The following is a 15,651-nucleotide window of genomic DNA, read 5'->3' as shown; positions in this document are numbered from 1 at the left end:
ATCTGAGATGACAGTGTTGTTTACAAAAGGCTAAGCTTGAGAGATGGCATATTTATTTCATTTCATTTGCGATTTTCATAAATAGTTAACGTTGTGTTATGCTAATGAGCTTGCTGATAGATTTACACAATCCTGGATACAGGGGTTTTTTCATAGCTAAACGTGACGCAGAAAACGGAGCGATTTGTCCTAAACAAATAATCTTTCAGGAAAAACTGAACATTTGCTATCTGAGAGTCTCCTCATTGAAAACATCTGAAGTTCTTTAAAGGTAAATGATTTTATTTGAATGCTTTTCTGTTTTTTTGTGTAAATGTTGCCAGCTGAATGCTAATGCTAAATGCTACGTTAGCCATCAATACTGTTACACAAATGCTTGTTTTGCAATGGTTGAGAAGCATATTTTGAAAATCTGAGATGACAGTGTTGTTAACAAAAGGCTAAGCTTGAGAGCTAGCATATTTATTTCATTTCATTTGCGATTTTCATGAATAGTTAACGTTGCGTTATGGTAATGAGCTTGAGTCTGTATTCACGATCCCGGATCCGGGATGGGGAGATCAGAAAGGTTAATCAAGAGAGTACTGAGTAAATACACATTTTACCACAGGTTATAAACTGAAAATGACGTCAGCGTTTTCTAAATGTTTCGTCTCTTCTTGACACTGGTAGAAAGGCCCTATAGCTCTCAAGCCTTCCCTCCTCGCCTAGAGCCAAGGTCAGTCAGTGTAGATAAGCATTCTAGACAGTCTGGAGATAGTTAATTCATTTGTACCAAGGAACAGACAGTCATTGTTCTAACTTTTGCCCATGTTCACACACACACACACACACACACATTATTTTCAGTACTGGGATCAAGAATAAAAACTCATACATATACAGTAACACGATAGTATTCGGATTATTCAGTCCTGATTGAAACGTATACGTAATTAGTCATCATTGATAAAAATTCCCTTAAGTGTAAAAAATAATAATAATAAAATGAAGGAAAAAAAGTTAATTCCAGAAAACCTAGGGGACCAATTAAAACCACCCGCGGGCCAAATTCGGACTGCCAGTTGGGGAAACCTTACATAAACTGACCAGGTTAATCCAGGCGAAATAAGATCCCTTATTGATATCACTTGTTAAATCCACTTCAATCAGTGTAGATGAAGGGGAGGAGAAAGGTTAAAGAAGGATTTTTAAGACTTGAGACAATGGAGTCAAGGATTGTGTATGTGTGCCATTCAGAAGGTGAATGAGCAAGACAAAAGATTTAAGTGCCAGGAGCACCTGTTTGAGTGTCAAGAACTGCAACGTTTTTTCACGCTCAACATTTTCCCCATGTGTATCAAGAATGTTCCACCACCCAAAGGACATCCAGCCAACTTAAAACAACTGTGGGAAGCATTGGAGTCAACATGGGCTAGTATCCCTGTGGAATGCTTTTGACACCTTGTAGATTCCATACCCCAACGAATTGAGGCTGTTCTGAGGTCAAAAGGGGGGAGATGTTCTTAATGTTTTGTACACTGAGTGTACAGTATACCGCTGCAGCATGGGCCCAATGCTATTTCAGCACAATCGCTCCTATATTTTCTCTATGACATGGGCCAGTTACATATTTCTCAATGCACACTAAATCCCTACATGAAAGTTATTAATTCAAAAAAATTGTGTGGGGGGGGGGGGGGGGGGGGGGGTAGATCAGCTTTAATATTGCAGAGAGATTGCAGCTTCCATCAATGTAATTGTCAGCATAATTCCCAATCCCCAATACTGCTGTTGTAAATATACAATGCATATACAGTACCCCATAATGACAAAGCAAAAACAGGTTTATACATTTTTACAAATGTATAAAATAAACTGAAATATTACATTTCTATAAGTATTCAGACCATTTACTCAGTACTTTCTTGAAGCACCTTTGGCCGCGATAACAGCCTAGAGTATTCTTGAGTATGACGCTACAAGCTTGGCACACCTGTGTTTGGGGAGTTTATCACCATTCCTCTATGCAGATCCTCTCAAGCTTTGTCACATTGGATGGGAGCGCCTCTGCACAGCTATTTTCAGGTCTCGCCAGAGATGTTCGATTGGGTTCAAATCTGGGCTGTAATCTGGGCTGTCAAGAAGACACATTCTGTCTCCTCGAGATTAACATAGTTTGGTGCGAAACGTGCAAATCAATCCCAGAACAACAGCAAAGGACCTTGTGAATATGCTGGAGGAAACAGGTAGAAAAGTATCTATATCCACAGTAAAACAAGTCCTATATCGACCTAACCTGAAAGGCCGCTCAGCAAGGAAGAAGCCACTGGTCAGAAACTGCCATTGAAAAAGCCAGACTACGGTTTGCAACTGCACATGGGGACAAAGATTTTACTTTTTGGAAAAACGTCCTCTGGTCTGAGGAAACAAAAATAGAACAGTGTTTCCATAATGACCATCGTTATGTTTGGAGGAAAAAGGGCGAGGCTTGCAAGCCAGAGAACACCATCCCAACCGTAAAGCACAGGGGTGGCAGCATCATGTTGTGGGGGTGCATTGCTGCAGGAGGGACTGGTGCACTTCACAAAATAGATGGCTGCATGAGGAAAGGAAATTATGTGGATATATGGAAGCAACATCTCAAGACATCAGTCAGGAAGTTAAAACTTGGTCGCAAATGGGTCTTCCAAATGGACTATGACCCCAAGCATACTTCCAAAGTTGTGGCAAAATGGCTTAAGGACAACAAAGTCAATGAATTGCAGTGGCCATCACAAAGCCCTGACCTCATTCCTATAGAACAGTTGTGGGCAGAACTAAAAAAAGCATGTCCCAGCAAGGAGGCCTACAACCTGACTCAGTTACACCTGCTCGGTCAGGAGGAATGGGCCAAAATTCACCCAACTTATTGTGTGAAGCTCTTAGTAGGCTACCCAAAATGTTTGACCCAAGTTGAACAATTTAAAGGCAATGCTACCAAATACTAATTGAGTGTATGTAAACTTCTGGCCCACTGGGAATGTGATGCAATAAATAAAAGCTGAAATAAATAATTCTCTACTATTATTCTGACATTTCACATTCTTAAAATAAAGTGGTGATCCTAACTAACCTAAGACATGGAATTTTTAAATGTCAGGAATTGTGAAAAACTGAGTTTAAATGTATTTGGCTAAAGTGTATGCAAACTTCTGACTTCAACTAACTAACTAATTAACTGTATGTATGTATGTATGTATGTATGCATGTATGTATGCATGTATAAGCCATGTCTCAAAGCTTAAAAATCCTTCTTTAACATGTCTCCTCCCCTTCATCTACAACATGTCTCCTCCCCTTCATCTACAACATGTCTCCTCCCCTTCATCTACAACATGTCTCCTCCCCTTCATCTACAACATGTCTCCTCCCCTTCATCTACAACATGTCTCCTCCCCTTCATCTACAACATGTCTCCTCCCCTTCATCTACAACATGTCTCCTCCCCTTCATCTACAACATGTCTCCTCCCCTTCATCTACAACATGTCTCCTCCCCTTCATCTACAACATGTCTCCTCCCCTTCATCTACAACATGTCTCCTCCCCTTCATCTACAACATGTCTCCTCCCCTTCATCTACATTGACTGAAGTGGATTTAACAAGTGACATCAATTAGGGATCATCGCTTTCAGCTGTATTTACCTGGTCAGTCTATGTAAGGTTTCCCCATCTGGCAGCCCGTGCAGTCTGTGCCCTAATTTGTCCTGCGGATGGTTTTATTTGGCCCCCCAAAATACCACAGTGTGCCATCACAGCAGCAATATTTGTGACCTGTTGCCACAAGAAAAGGACAACCAGTGAAGAACAAACACCATAGTAAATACAACCAGTGTTTATGTTTATTTATTTTCCCTTTTTTGTATTTTAACTACTTGCACATAATGACATTTTAAATGTCTCTATTCTTTTGGAACTTTTGTGAGTAATGTTAACTGTACATTTTTATTGTTCTTTCACTTTTGTTTTATCTACCTCACTTGCTTTGGCAATGTTAACATATGTTTCCCATGACAATAAAGCCCTTGAATTGAAATTGAATTGAGAGAGAGTTGAAATATATTTACCTTTATTATTTTTCATTAACCCTTCCACCCCGCCCCTAATTGCAGTAAACTAATGGACAACAAGACTTAGGCTTCTACTTCCAGCTTATACACACTTTCATTTTACAGACACAATGTATTATACAATAGTTATCTTTTGTTTGTTTGTATCCTTCAGCTACCCTCAACCCCACCCATCTATCTCTGAAGACCATTCAGCTTGATTTATATTTGCCATATATTTCTAACTGTGCTGTTTCACAAACGTTCTGAACCTATATATTTTACATGAGTTATCTTGTTTTTAATTGAGATGTTTTTAACTGTAGTGAGATTTCATACCTCCAGGGTTTGCTTTCGGACGAGGAACGAGTCCACAAAGCCTCTACACATCTGAGGGTTGAGAGTCTCCTTCAGCCCCCGCACCAGCTCCTTCATCTCCTTCTTGTTGTTCTCAATATTCTTCAACAAAAGCTTCCTGCTTTTCAGCCAAGGGCCCAGCCAGGGGAACATGTTGTACAACTATCTCCCCGTAAACATAAAGTTAAGCATGAATGACTCTATTATTCCAGTAGCCCAGTACAAATTAGAATAATTTTTACATTTTCCTGGTTTAGTCAAGTGTGACCAGTTCGTTTTTCACCCTGAGAATAATGGCAAAGTAAACATCATGAGCACATAGTACAGTACCTGAACTGAAACGGAGCCTGCAATTCGTAGGTTCTCATTGGCTCGATCCACTGTGGCTCGGAACTTGGAGTCAGAGTATTCAAACCTGCTGCCGTACACAATGTTGGAGATTACGTTGGCGACAGCATAACTCAATGGCTGGGTTGTGTCAAAGGCTTTACCTATTAAAAAGATCAAGATCAGAAATTCAATTAGAAAACATAAGGATTTTTTTTATGTAATCCTTTTTTTGGGTTTTCAAAATCAGACCTACGAATTCTTACCCTCATGTTTTTCCAACACTTCAATCAGGTAGTGAATTTCCTCTGAGATTTTCTCCTCACTCCCTTTCTTGCCCATCCCAAAGTCTCTAAGGTTTGTCAGGGCAAAGTGCCTCATCTCTTTCCATGAGTCTCCATTGCCAAACAGAATACCTATTTAAAAAGTAACATTGTGCAGGTGTCAGGAACTAATCATGACAGGAGAAAATCATATATTTGTCACATATTTATAGCTCCAAATATGCTTGCTTGACAGAATATTGTTGAATGCAACAGTTAACCGGGATTACAAGTTTCTCATATACTACATTACCATGTCCATTGGTGAAATCATACAACACAGGAAGCATGCCCCTGTCCCCAAACTCCTCTGCATGGTTGACCAGCGCCTGCTTGACCGTCTTGTATCCTGCCAGGATGACCACTTTTGTGGGTCCAAAATGAACCGTGAAAACAGACCCATATTTCTTGGATAGCTGTAGAACATAAAATAAGACTAAATGCATGGTTTATTAAAGGTCCCGGACAGTGACAATCATATTTTTCATCAAATTTGAAGATATTTCAATGTAACCAGTTCATAGCAGTTTGACCCAAGTATGAAAAGTACTGTAGCTGGTACATTGGAAAAGCTGATAAAGTTACTGGTCCCTTCCCCCCCTGTCAAACACTTGGATTCATGAGGCAGGCATTACTTCTGGCTTTATTCAATTTCAGGTAAAACCGACCATTTTAAAAACACCAATGGTGGCTCTTATAATCTTAACCAGTTTAAATATGTTACACTTTAAATCTGTCATCATATATCTTTTGTTTACAAACTGTAAAATAGCTCAAGCAGAACGATACTGATAACTAACCCCTTTTCCTGCGTTGTGGTTTTTAGCTTGCAAGCTACTTACCAGCATGCCGGATGTCATAGTGTTAATTTAACGTTGTTTATCAAATAATGAAGACAATACGATCGAGTGTGCAGTGCACATTCGAGCGAAGTTGCTTTATCAATTGGGGAAAACATTCAATGGGTCTTCAGTATTGAATAGCCATTTATTTGTCTATGCCTGCAAATTGTGCTCCTAAATGGTAGGCTAAGAACAAACTCTTATTTTCAATGACGGCCTAACAGTGGGTTAACTGCCTGTTCAGTGGCAGAACGACAAATAAACATATCCAGGTGTTAGAATGGCCAAGTCAAAGTCCAGACCTGAATCCAATCGAGAATCTGTGGAAAGAACTGAAAACTGCTGTTCACAAATGCTCTCCATCCAACCTCACTGAGCTCGAGCTGTTTTGCAAGGAGGAATGGGAAGAAATTTCAGTCTCTCGATGTGCAAAACTGATAGAGACATACCCCAAGCGACTTACAGCTGTAATCGCAGCAAAAGGTGGCGCTACGAAGTATTAACTTAAGGAGGCTGAATAATTTTGCACGCCCAATTTTTCAGTTTTTGATTTGTTAAAAAAGTTTGAAATATCCAATAAATGTCGTTCCACTTCATGATTGTGTCCCACTTGTTGTTGATTCTTCACAAAAAAATACAGTTTTATATCTTTATGTTTGAAGCCTGAAATGTGGCAAAAGGTCGCAAAGTTCAAGGGGGCCGAATACTTTCGCAAGGCACTGTATATAGATTCTTAGAGCCATAATCCTAATATACTGTAGGCATCCGGCCTCACTACAGTGTGCAGGATCACACTGATTCGTACAATGTATAACACTCATCTTCCATCTGAATGCTTGAAATAAAACTATACAAAGTAACAATATTGATATCATGTAAAAGTGAATTACTGTTGTGTTTGTGCAGTCCTAAATCCAGTCAGATGAACACTCCAAACAGCCTACCGACAACTGAGGCATCCGCATGGTCCTAAAGGACGTTGGCACGTTTTTTAAAATAACATTTAAATTATAAAACTGGGGGGAACAAAAATACAATTTCATAATGTGGGGGGACGTATCTGAAATTGCATTTTTGTTCCCCCCAGTTTTATCATTGGAATGTGATCAAATTGGGGCAACTGTGTGCTTTAGGGCCATGCGGACGCCTCATAGTTGTCGGGAAGGCTGTTTGGAGTGTTCATCTGACTGGATTTAGGAGTAGTCAGTATGGCAATGTAACGGTATTGATCTGTCAGTTTCCCTAGCTAGTTCCCTACTTTTCACACTGACAAAGTCATAAATAGCTCTAAAGTTACAGGCTTCACTGTCATGGTGCACAGTAGAGGTCTGCGCAGGACTGATTTCTAAATCCTGCTCCCGCTCTTCCACCCGCTACCGCAATAACTGGTCCCAAACCTAACCGAAGTCCCACAATGTTATTTAGGCTTATGTGAAGCAGCTCATTAGCCAGCCATGGTCCCAGCTATTTTGCGCCCTATAGGCAATATCAAATGCGCAAAAATAACTTAAGACATGGGATAAATTAGCTGAGATTCTCACATGGCCCTTTCTATTACTGGGCAATATCAGGAAATATGCTAGATGTAGTTTAAAGAGAGCAGAGTTGGAGAAACGTGCACTTTCTCTTGAGCTATTTTTATAGCCTACCTTTTAGGAGTGAGAAGATTTTCAGACTGAGAAATATGGGTGATCAATATTTAGCCCTATTTCTAGGCAATGTAGTAAACTATAGCCTAATCATAGGCCTATTTAGGAAATATATTAAATTGGAAAGATAATATATCCTTCCTGTTTGGCCCTGTCCGGGGGTGTCCTCGGAGTGGGCCACAGTGTCTCCTGACCCCTCCTGTCTCAGCCTCCAGTATTTATGCTGCAGTAGTTTATGTGTCGGGGGGCTAGGGTCAGTTTGTTATATCTGGAGTACTTCTCCTGTCCTATTCGGTGTCCTGTGTGAATCTAAGTGTGCGTTCTCTAATTCTCTCCTTCTCTCTTTCTCTCTCTCGGAGGACCTGAGCCCTAGGACCATGCCCCAGGACTACCTGACATGATGACTCCTTGCTGTCCCCAGTCCACCTGGCTGTGCTGCTGCTCCAGTTTCAACTGACCTGAGCCCTAGGACCATGCCCCAGGAATACCTGACATGATGACTCCTTGCTGTCCCCAGTCCACCTGACTGTGCTGCTGCTCCAGTTTCAACTATTCTGCCTTATTATTATTCGACCATGCTGGTCATTTATGAACATTTGAACATCTTGACCATGTTTTGTTATAATCTCCACCCGGCACAGCCAGAAGAGGACTGGCCACCCCACATAGCCTGGTTCCTCTCTAGGTTTCTTCCTAGGTTTTGGCCTTTCTAGGGAGTTTTTCCTAGCCACCGTGCTTCTTCACCTGCATTGCTTGCTGTTTGGGGTTTTAGGCTGGGTTTCTGTACAGCACTTTGAGATATCAGCTGATGTACGAAGGGCTATATAAAATAAATTTGATTGATTGATTGATTGAACTACCCTGTGCTTCTCTCGACCACGTATACATAGGCTATAGTCTACTCTGTTTAGTTGAGATCTCGAAAGGTACTGCTACTGAACTGGAAGCAGCAAGAATGATGACAGCGACACTTGACGTTTTAGCATAGTCCTATAGGTTCTTAACTGACTTGCCTAGTTAAATAAATGAATAAAAAGACATGTTGTAGTCGCATGCTTGAGTATTGCAAAATAAATGTAGAAATCTATGTTATTCAATTATTGCGCTCACGTGCTCCAACGAGTGCCTGCGTTGCCAAGGGCTAAAATAGAAATTAGTTATATTTCTGATGCAGATCGCGCTGCAAGTCCTGCCTCTCCCATCTCCTCATTGGTTTATAGAAGCAGGTACCCAAGTGCCATCTCCTCATTGGTTATACCCACGCGGGTACCCAAGTGCCATCTCCTCGGTGACTGTAAGACGAACGAGGTCAGTGGCGGTAATGCACCTAATTTGTGAAAGTTGCCAATCGCAATATAAAGTCAAGAGGTGAAAAAGCCTGGAAGGAAGAGAGATGACTAGAATCGATTCGGTTGACCGTTTTATATGTGGAATAATTGTAGGAGTAGAACCTTGTTATTTTACCTGAAATGCACAACTCAATGTTTATATCCCAGGACAAATTAGCTAGCAACAGCAAGCTAGCTAAATAGGACAAATTGGCTAGCAAGTGCAAGCGAACTAGCTAAATTGCCTTAAAATAGTTTAATGATTTCGACTTGTCCCCAAATTAATATAATTTGTTCAGAGTTTGTTTTGATATTTTAACCTGCATGTCATGATGGCGTTTGGTGTGGGGGGACAAAATACATTTATGCACGATGGAGCACACGCACAGCCGGTTTGGGTTCCGTGTAACACTGACTGGGAGTGTACTAATCAAATCAAATCAAATTTTATTTGTCACATACACATGGTTAGCAGATGTTAATGCGAGTGTAGCGAAATGCTTGTGCTTCTAGTTCCGACAATGCAGTAATAACAAGTAATCTAACTAACAATTCCAAAACTACTGTCTTGTACACAGTGTAAGGGGATAAAGAATATGTACATAAGGATATATGAATGAGTGATGGTACAGAGCAGTATAGGCAAGATACAGTAGATGGTTTCGGGTACAGTATGTACAAATGAGATGAGTATGTAAACAAAGTGGCATAGTATAGTATAAAGTGGCTAGTGATACATGTATTACATAAGGATACCGTCGATGATATAGAGTACAGTATATACGTATGCATATGAGATGAATAATGTAGGGTAAGTAACATTTATATAAGGTAGCATTGTTTAAAGTGGCTAGTGATATATTTACATCATTTCCCATCAATTCCCATTATTAAAGTGGCTGGAGTTGAGTCAGTGTCAGTGTGTTGGCAGCAGCCACTCAGTGTTAGTGGTGGCTGTTTAACAGTCTGATGGCCTTGAGATAGAAGCTGTTTTTCAGTCTCTCGGTCCCAGCTTTGATGCACCTGTACTGACCTCGCCTTCTGGATGATAGCGGGGTGAACAGGCAGTGGCTCGGGTGGTTGATGTCCTTGATGATCTTTATGGCCTTCCTGTGACATCGGGTGGTGTAGGTGTCCTGGAGGGCAGGTAGTTTGCCCCCGGTGATGCGTTGTGCAGACCTCACTACCCTCTGGAGAGCCTTACGGTTGAGGGCGGTGCAGTTGCCATACCAGGCGGTGATACAGCCCGCCAGGATGCTCTCGATTGTGCATCTGTAGAAGTTTGTGAGTGCTTTTGGTGACAAGCCGAATTTCTTCAGCCTCCTGAGGTTGAAGAGGCGCTGCTGCGCCTTCTTCACGATGCTGTCTGTGTGAGTGGACCAATTCAGTTTGTCTGTGATGTGTATGCCGAGGAACTTAAAACTTGCTACCCTCTCCACTACTGTTCCATCGATGTGGATAGGGGGGTGTTCCCTCTGCTGTTTCCTGAAGTCCACAATCATCTCCTTAGTTTTGTTGACGTTGAGTGTGAGGTTGTTTTCCTGACACCACACTCCGAGGGCCCTCACCTCCTCCCTGTAGGCCGTCTCATCGTTGTTGGTAATCAAGCCTACCACTGTTGTGTCGTCCGCAAACTTGATGATTGAGTTGGAGGCGTGCGTGGCCACGCAGTCGTGGGTGAACAGGGAGTACAGGAGAGGGCTCAGAACGCAACCTTGTGGGGCCCCAGTGTTGAGGATCAGCGGGGAGGAGATGTTGTTGCCTACCCTCACCACCTGGGGGCGGCCCGTCAGGAAGTCCAGTACCCAGTTGCACAGGGCGGGGTCGAGACCCAGGGTCTCGAGCTTGATGACGAGCTTGGAGGGTACTATGGTGTTGAATGCCGAGCTGTAGTCGATGAACAGCATTCTCACATAGGTATTCCTCTTGTCCAGATGGGTTAGGGCAGTGTGCAGTGTGGTTGAGATTGCATCGTCTGTGGACCTATTTGGGCGGTAAGCAAATTGGAGTGGGTCTAGGGTGTCAGGTAGGGTGGAGGTGATATGGTCCTTGACTAGTCTCTCAAAGCACTTCATGATGACGGATGTGAGTGCTACGGGGCGGTAGTCATTTAGCTCAGTTACCTTAGCTTTCTTGGGAACAGGAACAATGGTGGCCCTCTTGAAGCATGTGGGAACAGCAGACTGGTATAGGGATTGATTGAATATGTCCGTAAACACACCGGCCAGCTGGTCTGCGCATGCTCTGAGGGCGCGGCTGGGGATGCCATCTGGGCCTGCAGCCTTGCGAGGGTTAACACGTTTAAATGTCTTACTCACCTCGGCTGCAGTGAAGGAGAGACCGCATGTTTTCGTTGCAGGCCGTGTCAGTGGCACTGTATTGTCCTCAAAGCGGGCAAAAAAGTTATTTAGTCTGCCTGGGAGCAAGACATCCTGGTCCGTGACTGGGCTGGGTTTCTTCCTGTAGTCCGTGATTGACTGTAGACCCTGCCACATGCCTCTTGTGTCTGAGCCGTTGAATTGAGATTCTACTTTGTCTCTGTACTGGCGCTTAGCTTGTTTGATAGCCTTGCGGAGGGAATAGCTGCACTGTTTGTATTCGGTCATGTTACCAGACACCTTGCCCTGATTAAAAGCAGTGGTTCGCGCTTTCAGTTTCACACGAATGCTGCCATCAATCCACGGTTTCTGGTTAGGGAATGTTTTAATCGTTGCTATGGGAACGACATCTTCAACGCACGTTCTAATGAACTCGCACACCGAATCAGCGTATTCGTCAATGTTGTTATCTGACGCAATACGAAACATCTCCCAGTCCACGTGATGGAAGCAGTCTTGGAGTGTGGAGTCAGCTTGGTCGGACCAGCGTTGGACAGACCTCAGCGTGGGAGCCTCTTGTTTTAGTTTCTGTCTGTAGGCAGGGATCAACAAAATGGAGTCGTGGTCAGCTTTTCCGAAAGGGGGGCGGGGCAGGGCCTTATATGCGTCGCGGAAGTTAGAGTAACAATGGTCCAAGGTCTTTCCTCCCCTGGTTGCGCAATCGATATGCTGATAAAATTTGGGGAGTCTTGTTTTCAGATTAGCCTTGTTAAAATCCCCAGCTACAATGAATGCAGCCTCCGGATAAATTGTTTCCAGTTTGCAGAGAGTTAAATAAAGTTCGTTCAGAGCCATCGATGTGTCTGCTTGGGGGGGGATATATACGGCTGTGATTATAATCGAAGAGAATTCTCTTGGTAGATAATGCGGTCTACATTTGATTGTGAGGAATTCTAAATCAGGTGAACAGAAGGATTTGAGTTCCTGTATGTTTCTTTCATCGCACCATGTCACGTTAGTCATAAGGCATACGCCCCCGCCCCTCTTTTTACCAGAAATATGTTTTTTCCTGTCTGCGCGATGCGTGGAGAAACCTGTTGGCTGCACCGCTTCGGAAAGCGTCTCTCCAGTAAGCCACGTTTCCGTGAAGCAAAGGACGTTACAGTCTCTGATGTCCCTCTGGAATGCTACCCTTGCTCGGATTTCATCAACCTTGTTGTCAAGAGACTGGACATTGGCAAGAAGAATGCTAGGGAGTGGTGCGCGCTGTGCCCGTCTCCGGAGTCTGACCAGAAGACCGCCTCGTTTCCCTCTCTTTCGGAGTCGTTTTTTTGGGTCGCTGCATAGGATCCACTCCGTTGTCCTGTTTGTAAGGCAGAACACAGGATCCGCGTCGCGAAAAACATATTCTTGGTCGTACTGATGGTGAGTTGATGCTGATCTTATATTCAGTAGTTCTTCTCGACTGTATGTAATGAAACCTAAGATGACCTGGGGTACTAATGTAAGAAATAACACGTAAAAAAACAAAAAACTGCATAGTTTCCTAGGAACGCGAAGCGAGGCGGCCATCTCTGTCGGCGCCGGAAGTATGAACTATTTACTATTTAGGCTCATAATGACATGTGGCCCATTGTTTACCTTACCAGGCAATGACCACAAGGGTGTTTCCACGAGCTGTCTGTCCATGTTTTCCTGAGTTTTACACCAATCTTAAAGCTGCAGTCTATAATTCAAACATCAAAACATCCATCCCATCACTTAATTTGGTAAACAGCTGAGGAATGGGGCTGGAGAAATGCAACCACTCAAATTCACAGATGGCGCTATGGATGCAAGGACTGACCATCCGTGAAAGGATCTTTTTAGGCCAGGATTCAATCCGATTGCTGATTTGGACAATGCAGAATGTAAAGGTAATATCCAATTGAGCCGACATATGCAGCTTTTACCGTGAACGTGATCTCTGAGAATGCGGGAACATTGCCTTTAAAACGTGCATAGTGGACAAATGCGATCGGATTCAATCTAGCCCTTAACAATGTTGTGAAGCTATACAGTGTTTGTTTAGAATCACATTGTTTACAAACAAACAAACGCTGAGTTCTAAAGAGTAAACCAGTTTAAAAGGTCATTCTGCCATTGGTACATCCACTTTTAAATTACTAATTATAGCTATTGATTCTTGAAGAATATAACTAGAAATACCTTGTGAGCTTAGCTCAACTGTCATACCCCATCAGAACCCAAAGTATGAGATTGTTAAACATAAAAATAAATACATGTAGCCTCTAAACATGGTTAAAACTATAATTGTATTATTATGGATGGTCAGTCATTGCATCCATAGGTTTGTCTATAATTTCAGAGGGGTTATATTTCTCCAGCCCCATCCCTCATCTGTTAACCTAAAACAGTAGTGGGGTGTAAGCTTTATTGTTTGAACATTGTTCAAAGCATCTAGAAGTTATTCAAAATAAATTAACCAAACAGACTGTGGAGATCAGTGTGTGACTTTAAACAATGCAGGTGTTACGAAACGCCCTGTGAAGTAAACAATGCATGAAATGTAAATATAAAAACCTGAGCTAAAGGTTGTTGGAAGCAGTTTTGTAACAAATAAAGTATAATTCTATGTTGACACATATCTTCAGGAGTGATATTGTTGCAATAGAAGTTGGATTGAAGGATGTGTGGGCTATTTTGGTGAGTTGTTTGGTTTGTGACAAGAAAACTATTAAGATAGGATTGTTTTGTGTGTTTTTACCCCTTTTTAGCATTTATGACAGATACAGATTTTCAAGCCAAATGCCTCTATTATGTGAGTGAATGGACAGTGGTCATCATTTCACCTGTATTATTTGACAACACTTGGCATTTAAAAAACTGAAATGGAACATTAATGGAGGAACATTCTCTGAAAACATTCATGAACTCAGAGCGAGTGTGGAAAGTAGGGCCACATCAAAATAAAAACATTTTAGAGGGCTCCTGTGTTGACAAAAGCTATTGCTAACTGGTTGAAACACCATGTACACAACATATTGCTTTGACAATACATGCCTATTGAAACTAACTGGAGGTTTTATACCTGCTAAAATACCAACATTTTGAAAATATTTAGCCAGATAAAACAATGTCACAGATCATATCAACAACCACAACATAGTTTAATCTCAGGACTTCCTCTCACCTCACAGAGGCTGCGATAGGGCCTCTTGAGATCCAGCTGGAGCATGTTACCTAGCAGGGGCAGAGGCCTGGGTCCTGGAGGCTGCTTCCCCTGTTCCTCAGAGTTGGAACCAGAGGAGAGGCGGTAAATGGCCAGCAGAAACAGCAGAGCCCCCAGCAGTGTCACTGTGCTCGATGTCTGGAGAAGACATTCTAAAAGAGACATCTTCAAACAGCTCTAACAGGGCTAAAAATAGTGACAACTTCCTGCTCATTGATCTGCCTGCCAATGGAGGCTCACCTTTTATAGAGCATGGAACAGCCTCAGGGGAGGGGCTAAACATTCTGAAAAAAATGTGCTCTTATCTATGCGAAGGTCCTATGAGGATTTCCCATAGTTTATTAGACCTTGATCAACACTAGATACAATTGAAGGCAAGTGTAAAAAATAAACATTTACAGACCTTTGAGGTTTGACTCTGTTAACCACCATCTTTTGAATATCATTTAGCAACTATTAGATGCATATTTCCAACCTTTTTTCACAAATACACACATTTTGGGGAGTCTTTCACATTTGACACTTTAGTGGGGTGTGAAATATAAATGACGTGGAAACAACGTTGATTCAACCAGTGTGTGTGCCCAGTGGATTGATAGATCACAGTGTTGTGCCGAGGTATATTCTATACAAACATTCTGAGTGGATTTTTGGTGCACGACTCCAGGAATTTTGGATTTGGAATTCGTTGGAATTGAATATCCAGATTCCAACTAGAAAAAAAAGCTGCCGATGTCAAGTATACTCATTGATTTGCAATTTATATGGAGCAGTCTGACTCACTGCTAACCAAGGCTAATCAGAAGTATACGCCTTATTTATCTTAGGGGTGTATCCAAGCTTAGAGAAGTCAGTCATCTAACTGTTATAAATAACTGACATTGTTAGTGTTATGTACCTTTGGTTGGCCTGTTTGAATAGGACAAGAAAGCTTAAAGGTGCAATAAGTTGGATTTTCTCAGCTAGGTAGCGAACAGTTTGTAAACAACTTTTTGAGACTTTTTGGCTGCGTTTACACAGGCATCCCAATTCTGGTATTTTGCCCAAAGAGCTGATATGATTGGTCAAAATTCTGTGTAAATGCAGTCTTTCTTTGTTTCAAGTGTACTTTCATAACTGGTACCACTCATGGAGGGAAAGTAGGCAGCATAACTTACACTCTTGCTGGAGCAAGCTTCTGGTTAGTTAGTGTTAACCATATTTGC

General features: G+C 42.1%; 1 protein-coding gene across 1 annotated transcript in view; it reads right to left on the bottom strand.

The window, feature by feature from the left end:
• The window catches only part of LOC118936318 (cytochrome P450 2K1-like), a 19,329-nt gene extending 4,659 nt beyond the window's left edge, over positions 1-14,670 (bottom strand). Inside the window, exons 1-5 of the mRNA XM_036939123.1 lie at positions 14,408-14,670; positions 5,331-5,493; positions 5,021-5,170; positions 4,758-4,918; positions 4,410-4,589 (exon numbers count right to left, since the gene is read on the bottom strand). Coding sequence (XP_036795018.1) covers positions 4,410-4,589; positions 4,758-4,918; positions 5,021-5,170; positions 5,331-5,493; positions 14,408-14,611 — 858 coding nt within the window. The 5' untranslated portion in view covers positions 14,612-14,670. The remainder of the gene's footprint in view (positions 1-4,409; positions 4,590-4,757; positions 4,919-5,020; positions 5,171-5,330; positions 5,494-14,407) is intronic.
• Positions 14,671-15,651: the final 981 nt, after the last annotated feature.

The sequence above is a fragment of the Oncorhynchus mykiss genome, chromosome 12 (assembly GCF_013265735.2).
Source record: "Oncorhynchus mykiss isolate Arlee chromosome 12, USDA_OmykA_1.1, whole genome shotgun sequence".
In the NCBI taxonomy this organism is placed as follows: domain Eukaryota; kingdom Metazoa; phylum Chordata; class Actinopteri; order Salmoniformes; family Salmonidae; genus Oncorhynchus; species Oncorhynchus mykiss.
This window is presented reverse-complemented; position numbering and strand designations above follow the sequence as displayed.